The 16,794-nt window shown below is 25.9% G+C and overlaps 2 protein-coding genes across 12 annotated transcripts in view; one reads left to right on the top strand and one right to left on the bottom strand.

Annotated features, from left to right (window-relative positions):
• The first annotated feature begins 374 nt into the window (after window positions 1-374).
• Window positions 375-6,516, top strand: LOC126901794 (ubiquinone biosynthesis protein COQ9, mitochondrial). Of its 2 annotated transcripts, XM_050678557.1 has the most exons (6): window positions 773-1,143; window positions 5,149-5,370; window positions 5,625-5,769; window positions 5,835-6,024; window positions 6,083-6,283; window positions 6,346-6,516. In XM_050678557.1, the coding sequence occupies exons 1-6, from the start codon at window positions 1,104-1,106 to the stop codon at window positions 6,379-6,381; spliced, it is 834 nt and encodes a 277-aa protein (XP_050534514.1). In that variant the 5' UTR covers window positions 773-1,103; the 3' UTR covers window positions 6,382-6,516. The 2 variants fall into 2 exon arrangements, with proteins under 2 accessions (XP_050534512.1, XP_050534514.1); XM_050678555.1 differs by lacking the exons at window positions 5,149-5,370; window positions 5,625-5,769; window positions 5,835-6,024; window positions 6,083-6,283; window positions 6,346-6,516 and adding an exon at window positions 1,828-3,464 and having other exon boundaries at window positions 375-1,143.
• A 1,304-nt stretch (window positions 6,517-7,820) lies between these two features.
• Window positions 7,821-16,794, bottom strand: part of LOC126901790 (uncharacterized) — a 56,904-nt gene continuing 47,930 nt past the window's right edge. For 2 of the 10 annotated variants that reach the window (XM_050678540.1, XM_050678545.1), the window contains exons 23-29: window positions 15,657-15,899; window positions 15,343-15,519; window positions 14,488-14,783; window positions 14,210-14,428; window positions 12,992-14,148; window positions 12,599-12,751; window positions 7,824-8,820 (exon numbers count right to left, since the gene is read on the bottom strand). In XM_050678540.1, the coding sequence (XP_050534497.1) occupies window positions 8,625-8,820; window positions 12,599-12,751; window positions 12,992-14,148; window positions 14,210-14,428; window positions 14,488-14,783; window positions 15,343-15,519; window positions 15,657-15,899 (2,441 nt within the window). In that variant the 3' untranslated portion in view covers window positions 7,824-8,624. Of the gene's footprint in view, window positions 8,821-12,598; window positions 12,763-12,991; window positions 14,149-14,209; window positions 14,429-14,487; window positions 14,784-15,342; window positions 15,520-15,656; window positions 15,900-16,794 lie in introns of those variants that run through there. The other 8 variants (XM_050678543.1, XM_050678544.1, XR_007703119.1 and 5 more) reach the window with 8 other exon arrangements.

Below are 16,794 nucleotides of genomic sequence, written 5' to 3'. Positions count from 1 at the left end.
TATTTCCTGGCATTCTACTCCTACCAAAAAAAAAAAAAAAAAACCTCAGACTTGAGTGCACTTGAAATACTCATGTATAAGTTAAAATATAGTTCACAGCTCTGCTAAGTATTGATCCATTAATTTCAATTGTGTTTTCATTTATATTTTGTGTAATTATAACGTATCCAATATACGGGTGAGCACCACACACGCAATATATAATTTAGTATCACAGAAATAGTAACAGTAATACAAATAGGTCAATATACATTTATAAAGATGTCTACATGAAAAATACACTTTAATAATCGTATATATATATTTATATCGGTGAAAATGTCTTTTTCAATAACAAAACTAAAAAAGACGAAGAACACCTGTTATAGCGAACGTCGAAACGAAAATAACGCATTATCAATAGTACATGGTCGGCGAGACTTTAAGATCCTCAACACTAAGAGAAAATTAAAAAAACAAATAGTAAAAAATAAATCAATATTAATGAAATAAAAAACACATTATGTTTTATTGAATTCTTATTTATAACAAAAATTTTAATTTAAATCATACAAGCAATTGCCTTTTAATAATAACTGGTACTTATCATAATTTGGGCTAGAGATGTTGGCCGTACATCGATAATCGCGGCTATTACTTGAATATGAACAAACTGGACAGTTATTATTAAATATTTAATTTTTCTCGAGAGGACATATAGCGCTATCTCTACAGGTATAAATTAACAAAAAAAATGTCGCCAATTATTTGATTGCCGTGGCTTATCTGTGTGTATTTAATTTATGACTTTACACACATTATATTTAAATATCAATGAATTAGAATAAAATATGGTTATGGTATTAGACGAACCATAAAAAAACGCTTAGTGTCATCGAAGACCTCAGATAATTAACAGAACATAGATATCTATAATATAGATATCCTTATAATATTTATTCGAATATTATGTTTCAACTTCTTTACAGTTTTTTATTCAACATTTCATACAATTGTGAAATTATGTATCTGACGGTTACTGTAAAAAACTAACAAACTCATATTATTATTCAATATAAATATATTTAAACAATTGGAAGAAGGTACTTTACAAATAATTGTTAATGTTACTCACTATGTTTTGCAGAACTTTACCAAAAGCTAGTAAGTAAAATTTTACTATTATTTACTATAAAGATTGTGAGAACCTCACATTAACCTACCAAATATTTCTATATTAACAACCTGACTAAAAACTACATTGTACTATTGAAACGTATCATAGTTATACTAAATTATCGATAGAATTTAATTTAATTTAATAATATTGAACTAGTTACTGTATGTAATTTATATAGTTTAGTAAATTATATATTTATTTTGGATTAACATGTTTTATTGAGAACTCAAATGATAGTTTATGACTTGTGTTTCTTAATCTGGCTTTATGAAAATTATAAATTTAATGAAGGATATAAAAGTAAAATACATCTGTTATTCATACATTTTTATTTATTTATATATATATTTATGTAGTTGAAAAAAATGTAACTATTGATCGTGGTTGAACTGTAACAATTTCTTCAATATTACTCTATGTATATATATATTCTAACGTCTTCAATGGTTATGAACATTTAACTGTTGTTATTAATTATTTGTATAATTGTATGTTTATATTTATCATTTTTCTTAGTCAATTTTAAATTGCAATTATCTATGTATTCATTTTTTAAATTTTCTATTTTATTTTTTTCTTATTTAATTCTTAATTTTAATAACTAACTATTTATTATCTAAATTTTAATCAGTTTCAATAATTATCAACAATTAAATTTATTATTTTAGACGTGTTGTTATAGTGAATCTTATTTATCATAATTCAACAATGGAAAACAGTTCAGAACTTGAAGCTTTGAAAACCAGCTTGAAAAATAATGACATTGGAAAAATATCAGAACTTTTAGAATGTCAAACAAGTTTTATTACTAATGAAGCTGGAAACATAATTAACCTTCTAGGAATGGAGCTCACTAAATTTAATTTCTTAAAAAAACGAAATTATTTTGATTTTTGTGAATTACAGTTGCTTAACTTAGCAAAAAATATAAAATTTCAAGATAATATTTTTGATTTTCTGGAATTAGTTGAATCAAATAATTGTAGATTACTGTCTTCGGTTTCAGCTGCTGTAGCTATTATAAATACTATGGAAAATCCAGAACATATTTATATAGAGTATTTACTTATTGGGACTTTTAATCATTTAAATGAATTGGATGTAAATTGTTTACAAACTAATTTTCTACCCACTATACAAATCTTAACAAAATTAGATGAACAAATACAAAAAGAATTGTCAACATTATTTTATTTTACTAAATTATCTTATTTAGTGTTACAGATAGATATTAATCCTCTTGAATATCTAAATATTATTAGTGATATTATCTTTGATCCATTTTATTTGCTAGAATATGAATTTGAACAATCTGAAGATGAAGATCAGGAAATCAAATTTATCGCTTCATTTTTCTATCTTTATTTTAAAACTGGTAAATTATGGAATCCAAAAATTTATAATCGTTTTTATATTCTTCAAAAAATATCTTATTTAGCTCTATCTGTTTTTGATGATGACGATTTTGGAAAATCATTTACTAAATTAATTTTAATGAAGTATAAAGATAATGAAATCCCCTTATACATGCTAAATAAATGGCATGAAAAGTTTTTTATGGAGGCTGCACATAATTCTTTATACAATGAATCATTAAGTACGAGAAGAGATTCTTTTGAAATATTGATGATTTTTTTTGATAAATTAAATGAAGAAGCTCAGTATAATGTATTTAGAAAGACTTTTTCAAAATTAACTGATTCTGGTCTTAAAGCAGAATTAATAATTAAAATTAAACAAATCATTTTTTCAAGAATAAAAAATCAAAAAAATCTTGTCTATTTTAGTGGAATTCTCCTTTTGAAAATAGTACAACAATGTTGCGAAATAACTGATGGTAATGAATGTAATGTTGTTGAAAATAAAGAACATGTTTTAGCTGCCATAACACTTGTTTATGTATTATATGGATATAATGGTGATGGATTTAAATTTGATGAATTATTTACTAATTTTGCAAAAAATTTTGCCTCACTCGTCCAGAGTGCTATAAATTATACTACAGAACAATACAAATTAGAAAGTATGAAATTAAATAGCTCAAAAATCATCAATGATAATAATTCTTTAGTTCAAATTCAAAATATAGATCTTCCAAAACTAACTTTGAGTGAAAAACAAGATATGCTCTCTCAATATAATACTACTCTAAAATTGATTCAGTCTAATTTGGATTTATTCAAAAGCATTATTCAAAATAGAGGATAATTAAACATACTTGCATTATTCATTCAATCAATTCTTACATAAAACTATTACTTATAATTTTTAAAATAGGTTATTATATGTAATTATTTTAATGAAATTATATAAAGAATAAATTGTGTTCAATTATTAATTGTTTTTTTTAGTTAATTTTCCTTTTACAAAATTTATTTATTTTTTTTGTTATAATGACATTTTGAATTTTATTTAATGATTTTAAAATATGTCTTATGTAAAAAAATTAATATTTTAATATTTCTGATTCTATAAAATTTATTTTTTAGGTAGTATTTACAAGCTACTTACAGTTATAATTCTGTATAGTTGAACTATTGTAAAAAGAAATTTTAAATAACTTATTTTTTCTTTATACAAGGTGGTTCTTTTAATGCTAGCCACTCGATTCTCTTAAAATAATAATTATGCCAAGAAAAACAGTTTTGGCATATTTAGATTCATGTATTTTTCAATTTATTAGTTATTAATAACAATTATTCCCCACATATTATAAGAGTGTCAACTTAACTTTTTTAAGTATATAAAAAAAAAAAACTATCTAACTAAGAAAATAACTGGTTGGTTATAAATAGTATTATAAATAATTTTTAGGTTCGATGCAAAGCTGAGAAGATATTGGTTTTACCATTATGTGTTTTTTTTTGTGTCTGTTAATACTTTTTCTCAGTTCTTACTGAACCAATCTCTTCAAACAATATGTCAAAAAATCACATATCGTATCTAGTCAACGACATAACCCTCAAAAATTGAACAAATTTTCCTCGTTCCCCGTAAATTGGAGGAAACCTCCAAAAAAATTACAAATTTAAAAATCGTAAATTTTTGAAATTTTTTTACTTAAAACTGGCATAATTTTTTTAAAAATGAACAAATCAGTATAATTTTTTTTTTTATAGATGCTTGATGTTTTTACTTATTTGGTATATTTTTTTTATAAATTTGACCCTTTACCTGACTACCGAGGGGATTCAAAATGACAACTTTTTCACAAAAAATTTACTTTTACACTTAACTTTTGAAAGTGTTCCGGAAAGTCTGACACTTTTATATATATCTTAAATTAAAGCTAATATAGTGTACTTTATTATGGAAAAAAAAAATTCGGACTTTATTTTGTCTTCATGGTGAAAATGGCTACCAAATGCTATTTTTGTGTAAAAATTATCGATTTTATTTTTTACATTTTTAACTTTATAATGCTATAACTTATTGAAAAGTTTATGGATCAATACAATTTTTTTATGAGAAATAATATATATATATCCCTTTTTCATTCGACATACTTTATCTTAATCAGTATATAAATAAGGAAATAGCAGATCATGTAGCTTTTGGAATAATCCACCAATTTTTTTAAATTAATCACTATCTAAAGATTTGCATCGAAGCTTTTTTTTTATAGTGATTTTAATCACTGTCAGATATCATTATACTTGATCCAACTGTGCCACGTCACCCTGTGCTGGGTTTTTTATTTTATAAGTTATTTAAATATATATGTTGTAATTAAAAAAAATTAAGTTGACACTCTTATAAGGTAATGGGGATGAATTAAAAATGTTATTAATAACAGATAAATTGAGAAATACATGAAACTAAATATATTAAAAATATTTCTCTTATAATAATTATTATTTTAAGAGAAATTGAATGACTAGCTTTAAAAGTATCATCTTGTAAAGTAAAATGTACTATAAATCATGTTTTATTTAGTATAATATTTAAGTTTTAAACACACTTTTATTTAATAGTCATTTCTTTTACAGATTTACATACAAAAGTGAATAGTTTGTTTTCAGTTTGTTTATATTTGAAAGATGTAGTTGGTTCAAGATCTTATAATAATAATGAAAAACCTATAGATAAAGATATTCATCAAGATATTTCAAATGATGATGAATATGAAAATAATATCAAACATAAAATTATGTTATCATCACTACCTTTTGTTCCTACTCATGGATGGACTAAAGAAACTGTTTGTGCTGGTACTCATTTACAATTTTTATTATACTATCAAATGGGCCAAATTGAGGTGTTAGTTAAACTTGAGGCAGCTAAATATTTTACAGATTTCTTCACTTAATTTTTGTGAATAAATAATTTGTATTTCTTAACAATACATAAAAAAATTTTACTTGTTCTGTATATTGATACGACTAAAATGATAATAGATATTTAACTGTCCTAACTTGGTCCACTTGACGATAATAATTTTTTTAATAAGAATTTATTTTAATAGGTGCTGGAGAACTTGGTTATCCCGATACTATTCATGGTTTATTTACAGACCCTGGTGCTGACTTAGCATTATACTTTTACACTATGAGTAACAAAAAATTGGCTCAACTATTACAGAATGGTGAACTCAAATGCTCCGGACAAGAGTAATTTTTTTCAGTAATAATTTATTTATAGTTAAAATTTTAATAAGAGTATACTTGCATTTCAGTAAAAAAGAACTAGTCAATTTCCTTACAAGTACCATACAGACTAGGTTGTTAATGATACATCCTTATTTGAAACAATGGCCTCAAGCTATGGCTTTATTGTCTAAACCATCAAATGCTCCACGCACACTCTATAATTTGATGACTCTAGTAGATGATATTTGTTTTTATGCTGGTGAACGTTCGATAGACGTAAGTTGTGTTGTACAATAAAATTTTAACATCCACAAAATTGTTTTTTTGTTAACAGACCACGTGGTATACACGTCGAATAGGATTGGGAACTATTTACAAAACCAGTGAGTTGCATTTATTACAAGACAGTTCACCAGGTTATAGAGATACTTGGAATTTTTTGAAAAAAATAGTTGAGGAATGTGTTAAGTATGACACTATGTTACAAAGTAATGCACAGTTAGCTAAAGATGTTGTTAACGCATCTGTTTTAACAGTAAGTAGACATATTATTATACAAAAAACAGCAGTATAATTTATTTATTAAACATTTTTCAGGCTAAAAATATTTTGGGATTTACATGGAACAGATAACAATATCATAAAGTTGATGCTATACTAGTCAATCATATTAAGAATATTTGAAATACATCATTATATTGAAATTCATGGTTGTTCAAATTATTCATCCAATCAAATATTTAAATAATATATGTTTGTTTTTAAATATTTGATATGTTTATTTTTTTTTCAAAAATGTTTTATTTCCTTTTTCAAAATGGTTTTATTACCATTTCATAGCTAATAAACTATAGTTATTAAAAATAGAAATTATTTTATTAAATATTCATAATAGACAAAATAGAATGTTTAGATGACAAGTTTATAATATTTAACATTATATCAAAATTAATATATAAATTAAACAATCATTAACAAAATTAACTAAACAATTTTTTAAATAATTATATAGTAGTCAAATAATTACTGAATAATTGTGAAATTTTTAAGACCCTATCTTATACAAGTAATTAAACTCTTAAATTAAAAATACAGAGCAAATTTCAAATATTAAGTATTAACTGAAGTTCATTTTTAAAATTATTTATTAATAAAAATTAAAGCGTGAAAATCTAAGTAATTATAGTCTAGTGAATGAGCAAGAATATTCTAACCTAAAAATTGCTTAATTTCATTTATATTTTTAGTAAACAACATTTAATTATATAATATATCATAATATTTAAATAAAATACTAAAAATAACTATTACTAACACTATTTACAGATATTTTCACTAAATCAAAAGAATTAATGTATTAAAAATTAATTTAAATATAAATATATTTATACAATTCTTTAACAATAGTATCACAGATTAAGTTGAAGCGATAGGAAAATATTACATCTTACCATATTATATAATTTTAATTTAGAGTAATAATCTGATTATTTGTTAAAATTATTGCTAAGATACACACGTTATTGAATGATCTCATTAACACAACCGTTTGCTTTTTTAGTAGAAATTCTTTTGATTGTCTAAAAGTTCACTAAATAATCAAATTAGTTTAAATGAAAGAACACATTTTTAATGTTCGTGTCCTTAATTCATACATTTTGTTCAATATAATTTAAATGCAAATTAGAACAACCAAATTATTATAATCATTTAAAATGATCATTTACATAAACATGTAGTGATCAAAATTTTATTTTATAGAATATTTTCTTAAGTATTAATGAAAATATAAAATAGTATTTTAAACAAAAACGTTTTTATAATTATTAATACCATTAGTTATGTTAAATTTGAATTTTTTAAAAATGTCTGAGGGTTGTATAAGGATTAACTATGAAAAATCAAACGAAAAATGTATTTTTTTAAATTTTTTTTTATAAATAATACTGTTAAAAAAATATTATTTTTCAACTAAAGCCTTTTAATTTTTACAAAAATGAAGTTTTTTTCCAGTTTTAAACATTACATATTACAAGATTAATAGGAATAGAATGTCTAAATTAATTTAGATTATATACTGAAATAAAATAACAAAATTTATTCAAATTTCAATTTTATTTTAAAGTCAAAAAGCTATGATTGGAATTTACAGTTTATAATACTTTTTTCATTAGTAATATTTACAAAAAAATGTTCATCTTTCATTAAAAAAAACATTTGTGTCCATTTTATTTTTAAAATACGACCCCTTAAATACCTCCATAGATATTTTTGAAAAATACAATTTAAACATAATTAAATGTATTAAATTTTCGAAAATACCTTTTTATTTGAAATATCTTTTTTACTTTTAATGATTTTTGATATAAGTCTATAATATGAAATTTTGATCAATTTAGGTTACATATAGGCGTAAATAATTGCTTGTTTTGGCTAATTAGGACCCCCAAACAGATTTCGCCATTCTTTTAAAATTATGTAATGAAAATAAAATAATTAATTACTGCAGTAATTTTATCCATAGTTTAATAATTTTATATTATGAGTATATAATGTTGTCTGTGTAGTATATTTCATTTTAAACATAGTAATATGTTTTGGTTTCAAAAATTATAGTTAAAATTTAACAGTAGTAGTAAAAAATGTATGTACACAATGATATACATAATTATATATTTATGAATGGATAAAAAAAAGGTTGAAGATATTATTTTAGGCTGAGCAAGGAAAAAATGTTTTTTTCCTTTGGAACATAAGCACCCCCAAGTTTAAAACAATATTTGCGCCTTTGGTATTTAGTTAATTTTTATTTTTTTTATAGATAAAAATTAATAATTCACAGTCCTGAGACAATTTTCGCCTTTATAAGTTGAGTGTCAGTCAGAAGCTGTTACTTTTTTAATTTCTTGATTTTTGACTTCATTTATTTTCTGAGAATTTTTTGTGCATATAACAGAGTTGACATTAAGCAAGACTAATGATGGCAAGGACGTAAAGTCATGTATACTTTTCTCATTTTCAAAGTCTGATTCGCCATAACAACCACAATCACTAACAGTTTTATTTTGAAACCTATTTTGAATTTGATTATTAATATATTAATACTTAATAAAATAAAAAATTAGGTTATTAAGAAAACATTCTTTAGGAAATATTGCAATGTTAAACGATTAAAACTTATGTTCCGCCGTAGAGAGCCTAATTTGAGCGTATTATTTAATAAATATCGTGCATCAAAAAATGTTTTAGCTTTCTACGAAAAAGAGGTTCAACATAGTTATCTGATCAAGTTGCATGCGACAGCACGTGCGTCGCTTTTCTTCAAAAAATGGATATGTATTAAAATATAATTACTCATACAGATCAAATTGTTATCGATCAAAGTATTTCAGCTCAATTATAAAGTCAAAATGAATCACTAAGAAAAATGATAGTAGAGCATTAAGCGAGCAATGAACAGTTGAAACTCAATAAGTTAATCAGCAAGTAAATAGTAATATATATATACACAGATATGTATATAAAACAATTAATAAAAATAACAATTTTTCCTTTAATAAACCGGGTTGTAACTCATATGTTTCATTTAGTACAATAAAAAAACAAGTAAACGAAATAATAAAAATCTATCAAACTAGCGCTAAATGTGTATAAATCCTCCATCAACTGCCAGTGGTGTAAAAACAACAATTTCATTTCTGATTTAATATGCATAGATATCATATTTTAAAGCTGTATTTTTTTAGATTAAAAATAGATCGTCTGAACAAAACATAGATTTGCTATAGTGAAACAACTGCCAGTATTTGGAAATATTTAAAAAATCTATTTACGTAAAATGTTCTGAAGAACATAAAAAAAAAAACTAAGCACAGGGGCATCGCAACACAGTGGTGACGTGACATAGTTGGGTTAAGTATAATGATATCTGACAGTGATTAAAATCACTATCATAATAAACGCTTCGATGCAAATCTTTAGGTAGTGTTTAATTTTAAAAAATTGGTGGATTATTCCAAAAGCTACATGAACTCCTATTTTCTTATTTATATCCTGATAACAAATTTTATGATTTATAAGTGTAATATATGAATATATATATATATAAAGGGAAATGCTATTATTTAAAAAAAAAGTATGTCGATTGAAAGAGGAATATAAATATTATTTCTCATAAAAAAATTGTATTGATCCATACACATTTCAATAAGTTATAGCATTATAAAGTAAAAAATGTAAAATATAAAATCAAGAATTTTCATACAAAAATAGCATTTGTTAAATATTTTCACCGAGAAGACAAAATAAAGCCTGAATTTTTTGTTTCCATAAAAAAAAATATATTACATTACCTTTAATATAATATATATATAAAAGTTTCAGAGTTTTCGGAACACTTTCAAAAGTTAAGTTGAAAATGTTAATTTTTTGTAAAAAAGTTGTCATTTTGAACCCACCACTGTGGGCTGGTAAAGGGTCAAATTTATAAAAAAAATATATCAAACGATAGGTAAAGATATTATGCATCTATAAATAAAAAAAAATTATATTGATTTGTTCAGTTTTACAAAAATAATGGCAGTTTTAAGTAAAAAAAATTTCGAAAATTAGCGATTTTTAAATTTGTAATTTTTTTTTAGGTTTCCTCCATTTACGGGGAACGAGGGAAATTTTTAAATTTTTGAGGGTAGTGTCTTCGACTAGATACGATTTGTTATCTTTTGACGTATCGTTGAAAGAGATAGGTTCAGTGAGAGCTGAGAAAAAGTAGTAACAGACAAAAAAAAAAAACACATCATAGTAAAACTAATATCTTCTCAGTTTCACATTGAAGCTAAAATATTACTGAAAACCAAAAAAGTGAAAATCGAAACTTGCTAAATGTGGTAATGTTTACAATGCAAATGATAAAGGCTGTTCAGACTATAAGAAAGCAAAAGAAAGAACTCATCCAAAAAAGTATTTGCGGTTAAATTAGAAAATAACTAATTTAAGAAAAAAAATAGTAACAAAAAAAAGTAATGAACTTTATATTGCGAACATAGTGTTCGCATTCTAATTTTCGTTAGTATAGCAAAAAAATTATAATTCGAAAATTCTCTACATCAGATGATATAGATTCACTTCTTATCGTGAACTTAATGAAAATAAAAGAATATGTTACTTATATCACCATCTAACTAACATAGCAAATGGAATTACAGCTATATTTATGAAGGAGACTATCAATTACTATGAGCTAGACAAATCCTCAAAAAATAATTTACTAACAACAGGTGTCCTTGTTTGAACTCGACACTCGGTGATAATCCACGGGTAAGTTAACGTTAGTTCATGTTATCTCTAATGATGCAGGAGAAAGAAGTAGAGAGTGGACTGTATGAAATGAGTGAAACGTATTTAAAGAATACATAAATATTAACTGCATAAAAAAAATTAACCATAAATATTATTTATATCAATTTGGGTATGAGGACACTTAATGTTAATGCAATAACGCATCAAAATAAAACAAATAAGAAAAAACAATATACTAAGAAAACAAAATGTCACTTGTAAAAATATTCTCGTTCTCTAATAAACTTAAAATATCTAATGATATCAACTCGGTAGTTTGTAATATCACCAATAATATATCAACTCACCGAAAACTGCAGTAAAAAGAACACGAGAAATCGTTTACTTAATAATTAAGTAAATAACAATTATTGTAATAAGAAAATTGGTACGGCTATATTGAACACTTTGGAGAATCTGGCATAGGACGAGACATCTTACTAACAAAAAAAATGGAACCATATCAGTCCGATACTCTACAAAAAGATAAAAGAGTGAACTTTTTGGAAATCCATTAAACAATTTAATACATGTACCACCTATTCGTAAAGACAACACTTGAACACGAAAAAGCTGAAATATACGTTCGCTACTTGGAAATGTATTTTAACCTAACGATATAGCTCAGAACTTGACGGGTTTCACGGTTTATAATTATATAAAAATCGTGAGAAAGTAAGATACTTTCCGTTATTAGAAGGAGCATAAAAATTGATAACAATATCAATGTAAAAAAAGCATTGGGTTACGATGAAATCAGCCCGAGAATCATAAAATTATTACCTAAGAAGATTATTGTTCATTTTACATATATCTTCAATGTCAATGTTATTTTGCGAACTGAATATGTCCCAGAACTTTGAAAAAAGCTCAAGTCATTATGTTGTCAAAACCAGGTAAACCATATGAATAGGTAACATTTAAATAACTAATATCAATACTATCTTTACTGTCTATACTTTTCAAAAAAGTTCTTAAAATTATAAAACTACCGTTTAAGAGAAATAGCCTTTACTTGATCACAACTTGGATTCCGTACTAAACACTCTACAAACGACTAAGTTAATCGAGGTACCAACGTGATTAACCAGGTCTTCAAAGGAATTAAAGTATTGTTATGTAGTATTCTCAGATTTTGCAAAGGTATTTGATAAAATTCGACACAAATGTCTATTTGTGTCAAACATGAAAACATGAAATGAGATAACCGAACCACATTAACCTAATAGCCATTTAATTTTTGGACAACTCTGAAGACATCAAACGTTTAAAATGTTATAAACCATAAAGTGGTTAAGGCACTACTTTACTGGAGGCGTAATACATTACATGTGAATTTTTTATTAATTGTTTTAACACTGTGTTTCATATACAATTATTGTAAAATATGTTTATATATAAGATAGTTTTATTGTTTAAATAATGAAGACACTTGGTAGTTTAAAAAAAAAATTAAAAGGTTAAATAATAAATAAATAAATAATTAATATTAATAAACTTAATAGATAATTACTGAAACTTTTTATTTTGTGATTCGTTGGGTTTTGATTTTCTTTTCGTCACTGAATCTTGATTTGTTTTTGTAATTACAGTCCAACTATCTTGTGATTCATTTTTCTTTATTAACTCGTAAGATTGTTTCTGTCTGGTATAATAATTCATTCTGCTATAAAAATGCTATTTTTTAAATGTAAATAAATTATAAATGTACTTATTACTATAACTTGTTCCCTTACTATAGTATTTAAATAATTTAAATAAGCACAGATAAACGAGTTATTTATTTCAGAGAAAAAGGTTCTTTTGTATTTTGCTATTTATAGAGTTAAATTAATGTAAGTAATGATTTTCTTTTTATTTGGAAGGCAATGCTTCTAAAGTTAAAAATACGCTATAGTTAACATACTTAGTATCATTGAGGCTGTCAGTGGATGAAGAAGAACTAGGTATGACTGTCTGCTGAGATCTTGATCGTCGTCTGGTGTTGGGTTTGGTTCTGTACATTTTTTTTTCGATTCTACCAGGTACATCTAAAAGACTAGCTTCAGGGGTGCAGCACGTTGTTACCGGTATCCTTCTTTTTTTTTCTCGTTTTTTTCCACCACCCAAACGCTTTTTTGTTGTACAATCCGAACTAGTAAAGTCGTAAATGCTATCGGAATCAGTATTACGACCATAAAACATTGATGAGAATCTAAATACAGTTTTATCACTTAAAGGACTCTCGCTCCGAGAACTCACTGGGCTTTTCTCGAGGATATCTGTTGATAGATGAAGAGATGACGGGTACTGTTGAATGGTTATGGATGGCAATGAAAATCGGTAAGAAGATGAGGAAGACGGATCGGAAATAACTGTTGAAGAGCAGGATTCTATATGTGGATCATTTGTTGTCAATTGATTAGTTATACTGTCATCTATAATATTACAAGTTTTTTTACTTGTTCGAGAATCACGATGTAGTAACTTCTTAGAATTTGGTGGCTCTGTATGAAATCCTTCGTCATCGTTTTCCGAGAAAGTAGTCTCTTCTGAATCAACTTCCCTTATACCTGGAGGAGCGTGGATTAGGGGTGATGATCGTCTGGTTGGCTGTTGCTCTTCTGATTCTAATGGACACAGTCTAGTATTAGAATTACACCGAGATGGTCCGGAACTATAACCCGATGAACTCAGATTTGATTCTGATGCTATCCGATCAGCACGTGAGCACATAGAAAATGGACTTAAATAACACATTCCATTGCCATTCCCACCAACACCAATCCCACTGTGTTGTGATGAGTCTATACCATTCTTGGTTGTTGTTACTGATTCAGTATCCGAATCACTCATACACGTTACTGTTATGACAGGCGGGGGTGCAGGTAAATCTAATGAAATTGGTTTATCCAAGTCTTTTAACATTTTTCGACCTAAATTTTTCTCCTTGTGAGGTGGAGGAGACCCCGGAAATTCCATGCTTGGTGAATTTATAGGAGTAGGCTGTTGTACAACTAATGTAGGTATCGGTTGTAACTGTTGTTTCATAGTTGACTCTAATTTATTATTATTGAATGGAAACTAAAGAAAATTAATTATTAACACAATTATGATATAAATATTAAATTCAAGTTCGATATACTTGATTATCGTGATCTTTAAAATATCCGAAGGATGATTTTCTGGATGTAATAGGAGTAGGAGAAGGTGATGGTATCGGCGTTGGCATCTCGTGGATGGGTGATAGGCAATCCATTCGATAATTTGGCACTTCTAAAAGAATGGATGGAGGATGTTGTAAACTATTTAACGAGTTATTTGAGCAGTTTCTTTGAGAACTCAATACATCGATCACTGGTATCTAAAAAACATTTTTAGCGTTAAATTTATAAATTTCGATAATTATAGGATTTAATTTACTTGAATTATGTTAGAATAACGGTACCGAGTTGGCGATTCTTTACCCCCTCCGCTTGGTGAATGTACTGTGTTAGATATTGAAGATTCATCTTCACTACATCCAACTATCTCATCCTGGAGACTGGAACAACTAGGTGTGGTGGATGCTGATAAATAATTACCCATTTCAGTAACAGCAATAGTATGGTTTAAATTTCGAAACATGGCTAATATTGAGTCAGCACTCATTGCCTTTTGATTACCTGATTGTTGTTGATATTCATTTAAAAGTAATTGATTTGATTTTCGACAATTTTCTACAAAGAAAAATATATATTATTAGTTAAAAATCAAAGAACGTATCTTAAATTTATTTTTTTTTTTAAAAACGTGTAATTTTTTTCAATAGCTAGCTAAAATGTAGCCTATAATTAAATGTGTAGCCACTATTTTGTATTTTGTTAAACAATTTAAGACTATTAAAATTTGTAGCTAATTATATTTCAAAAATTATATTTAACCATGTTAAGTACGAATAATTTAAGATACACTAGTACGAATGTATTTTAATTGATCTAGTGGCTATTTTATAATCATTTACAGCATTTATTCTAATATTCCTAAGATCTAAGTACGTGCCAAACGCCTAATAGTTTTATTTGTGCAGATTAATAATTTGACTAATAATTAACATTTAATTATCAATTACGTTTTATTCGAGCAAGAGTAGTTCGTGCTAAATAATGTTTAATGTTAGTCTGTAACAATATGATGGTGCAACTATTCGGTAATATAAACGCGAAGGGTTTGTTGGGGTTATAAAAATTATGAACGTTATTTTTAAATTAGAACCAAAATCGTCGTTAAAATGTGTACCCAAAGCGAATTCCAGACTGGACATAGAGTCACTGCCTTGGTTGAGATTTGGTCGGCGTAACATCCGCTTGGCTTGAGCATCGGCTTCAGAACAACTGGTAGAGCTCATTTCTGATTGAAATTTGTTCATCAATCGAGCAAATGTCACTTTCTTCTCAATTTTTTGCATTGCCTCATCTGAAGTTCATCCCAAATTACAAACATCGCGTTTATATATATATATATATACATATATTATACACGTGTGTATGTACATTTTAACAATTGTAAAATAAAATAAAAATTCTAAAAAAGCCAAACTTTATTATACGTACCTAATGAACAATCATTTGAGAAACTTGTTTCTTGTGATCTATGTGATGATGGCAAAAATATATCGTTAGGGTCTATATTATTTGTAGATAATTTATCTACAAGGTTTATTTCATCATTAAAACTAGCTTGTCGTACTAAACCAGGAGATATTAACTGTTGAAGTATTTCTGATTTGTCCGCAATGGAAGTTCGAAGTCTCGACGAAACTGCACTTTTTTGCTTCGTTCGGTGTTGACTGAACCCTATACGTTTTTTTTTAATAGAAAAATTACGTGAATTATGTATACGTTTACTTTTATTATACAGTATTCGAATAGTTCTAAAAATGTTCAGATAGTTCTTTATATATGAATAAGTTTTAAAATTAAAAAAAAAGTACAATATGAAGCAATGGCGACGATCCCTATACACATATATTGCGCTCACGATACATATATTTAGGGGTTGGTATATTGAGGAACATGTTTCTCTGATAAGTGTTTTTCATTTCACGTAAAAAATACTTTAATAATAAGTAATGAGCAAAAAAAAAAACAAAATTTGGAGGTAATAGTATTTATGAATTTATTTTATCATGCAATAGTCGTAAAATTTGACATTGGCGCTACTAATAAATAGTACATCTACCGCATTAAAATATATTTAAATATTTGTGTATTTTAGCTGGAAGTTTACTCTAGTAACTAGTTAGCATAGCATTAACAGACTATTTTGTTATTATATCGATGTGTTATTATGATCACTTATTTATAAACTTTAGCAATAACGTAGGAGTTGTAGAAGATGAATTTTTCGGATTACCCAAACCAATAGGTACAAATCTCAGAGTTTTAAAAAAGTTGTCAAAAATTCGAATACTGTATTCTTTTTTTGTATAATAAATAAGATAAAAATTATGTACTAAGTGAAACATCAATAAATAATTGTATTGAAATCATTCATTAATGAAATATGAAAAAGAGTATGTTCAATCTAAAGTAGATGTGTCAACTACATAGATGCATGTAGATATTACATGTGTACTAATATTATTTAGATCTAGTATAGCATCAAATACTTATTACTTTTGTATAATCTAGTAATTTCTATAATAAAGTAAAAATATTAAAATTTTATCAATGAATTTGATAACTTATG

Source organism: Daktulosphaira vitifoliae, unplaced genomic scaffold (genome assembly GCF_025091365.1).
Source record: "Daktulosphaira vitifoliae isolate Bord-2020 unplaced genomic scaffold, ASM2509136v1 Scaffold_3, whole genome shotgun sequence".
In the NCBI taxonomy this organism is placed as follows: domain Eukaryota; kingdom Metazoa; phylum Arthropoda; class Insecta; order Hemiptera; family Phylloxeridae; genus Daktulosphaira; species Daktulosphaira vitifoliae.
The sequence above is the reverse complement of the archived record's forward strand: the minus strand, read 5'-3'. Positions and strand labels throughout refer to the sequence as shown.

Bases quoted from the DNA above. Each gene is read 5' to 3' on its own strand.
- LOC126901794 (XM_050678555.1), top strand. From the start codon at position 1,868: ATGGAAAACAGTTCAGAACTTGAAGCTTTGAAAACCAGCTTGAAAAAT.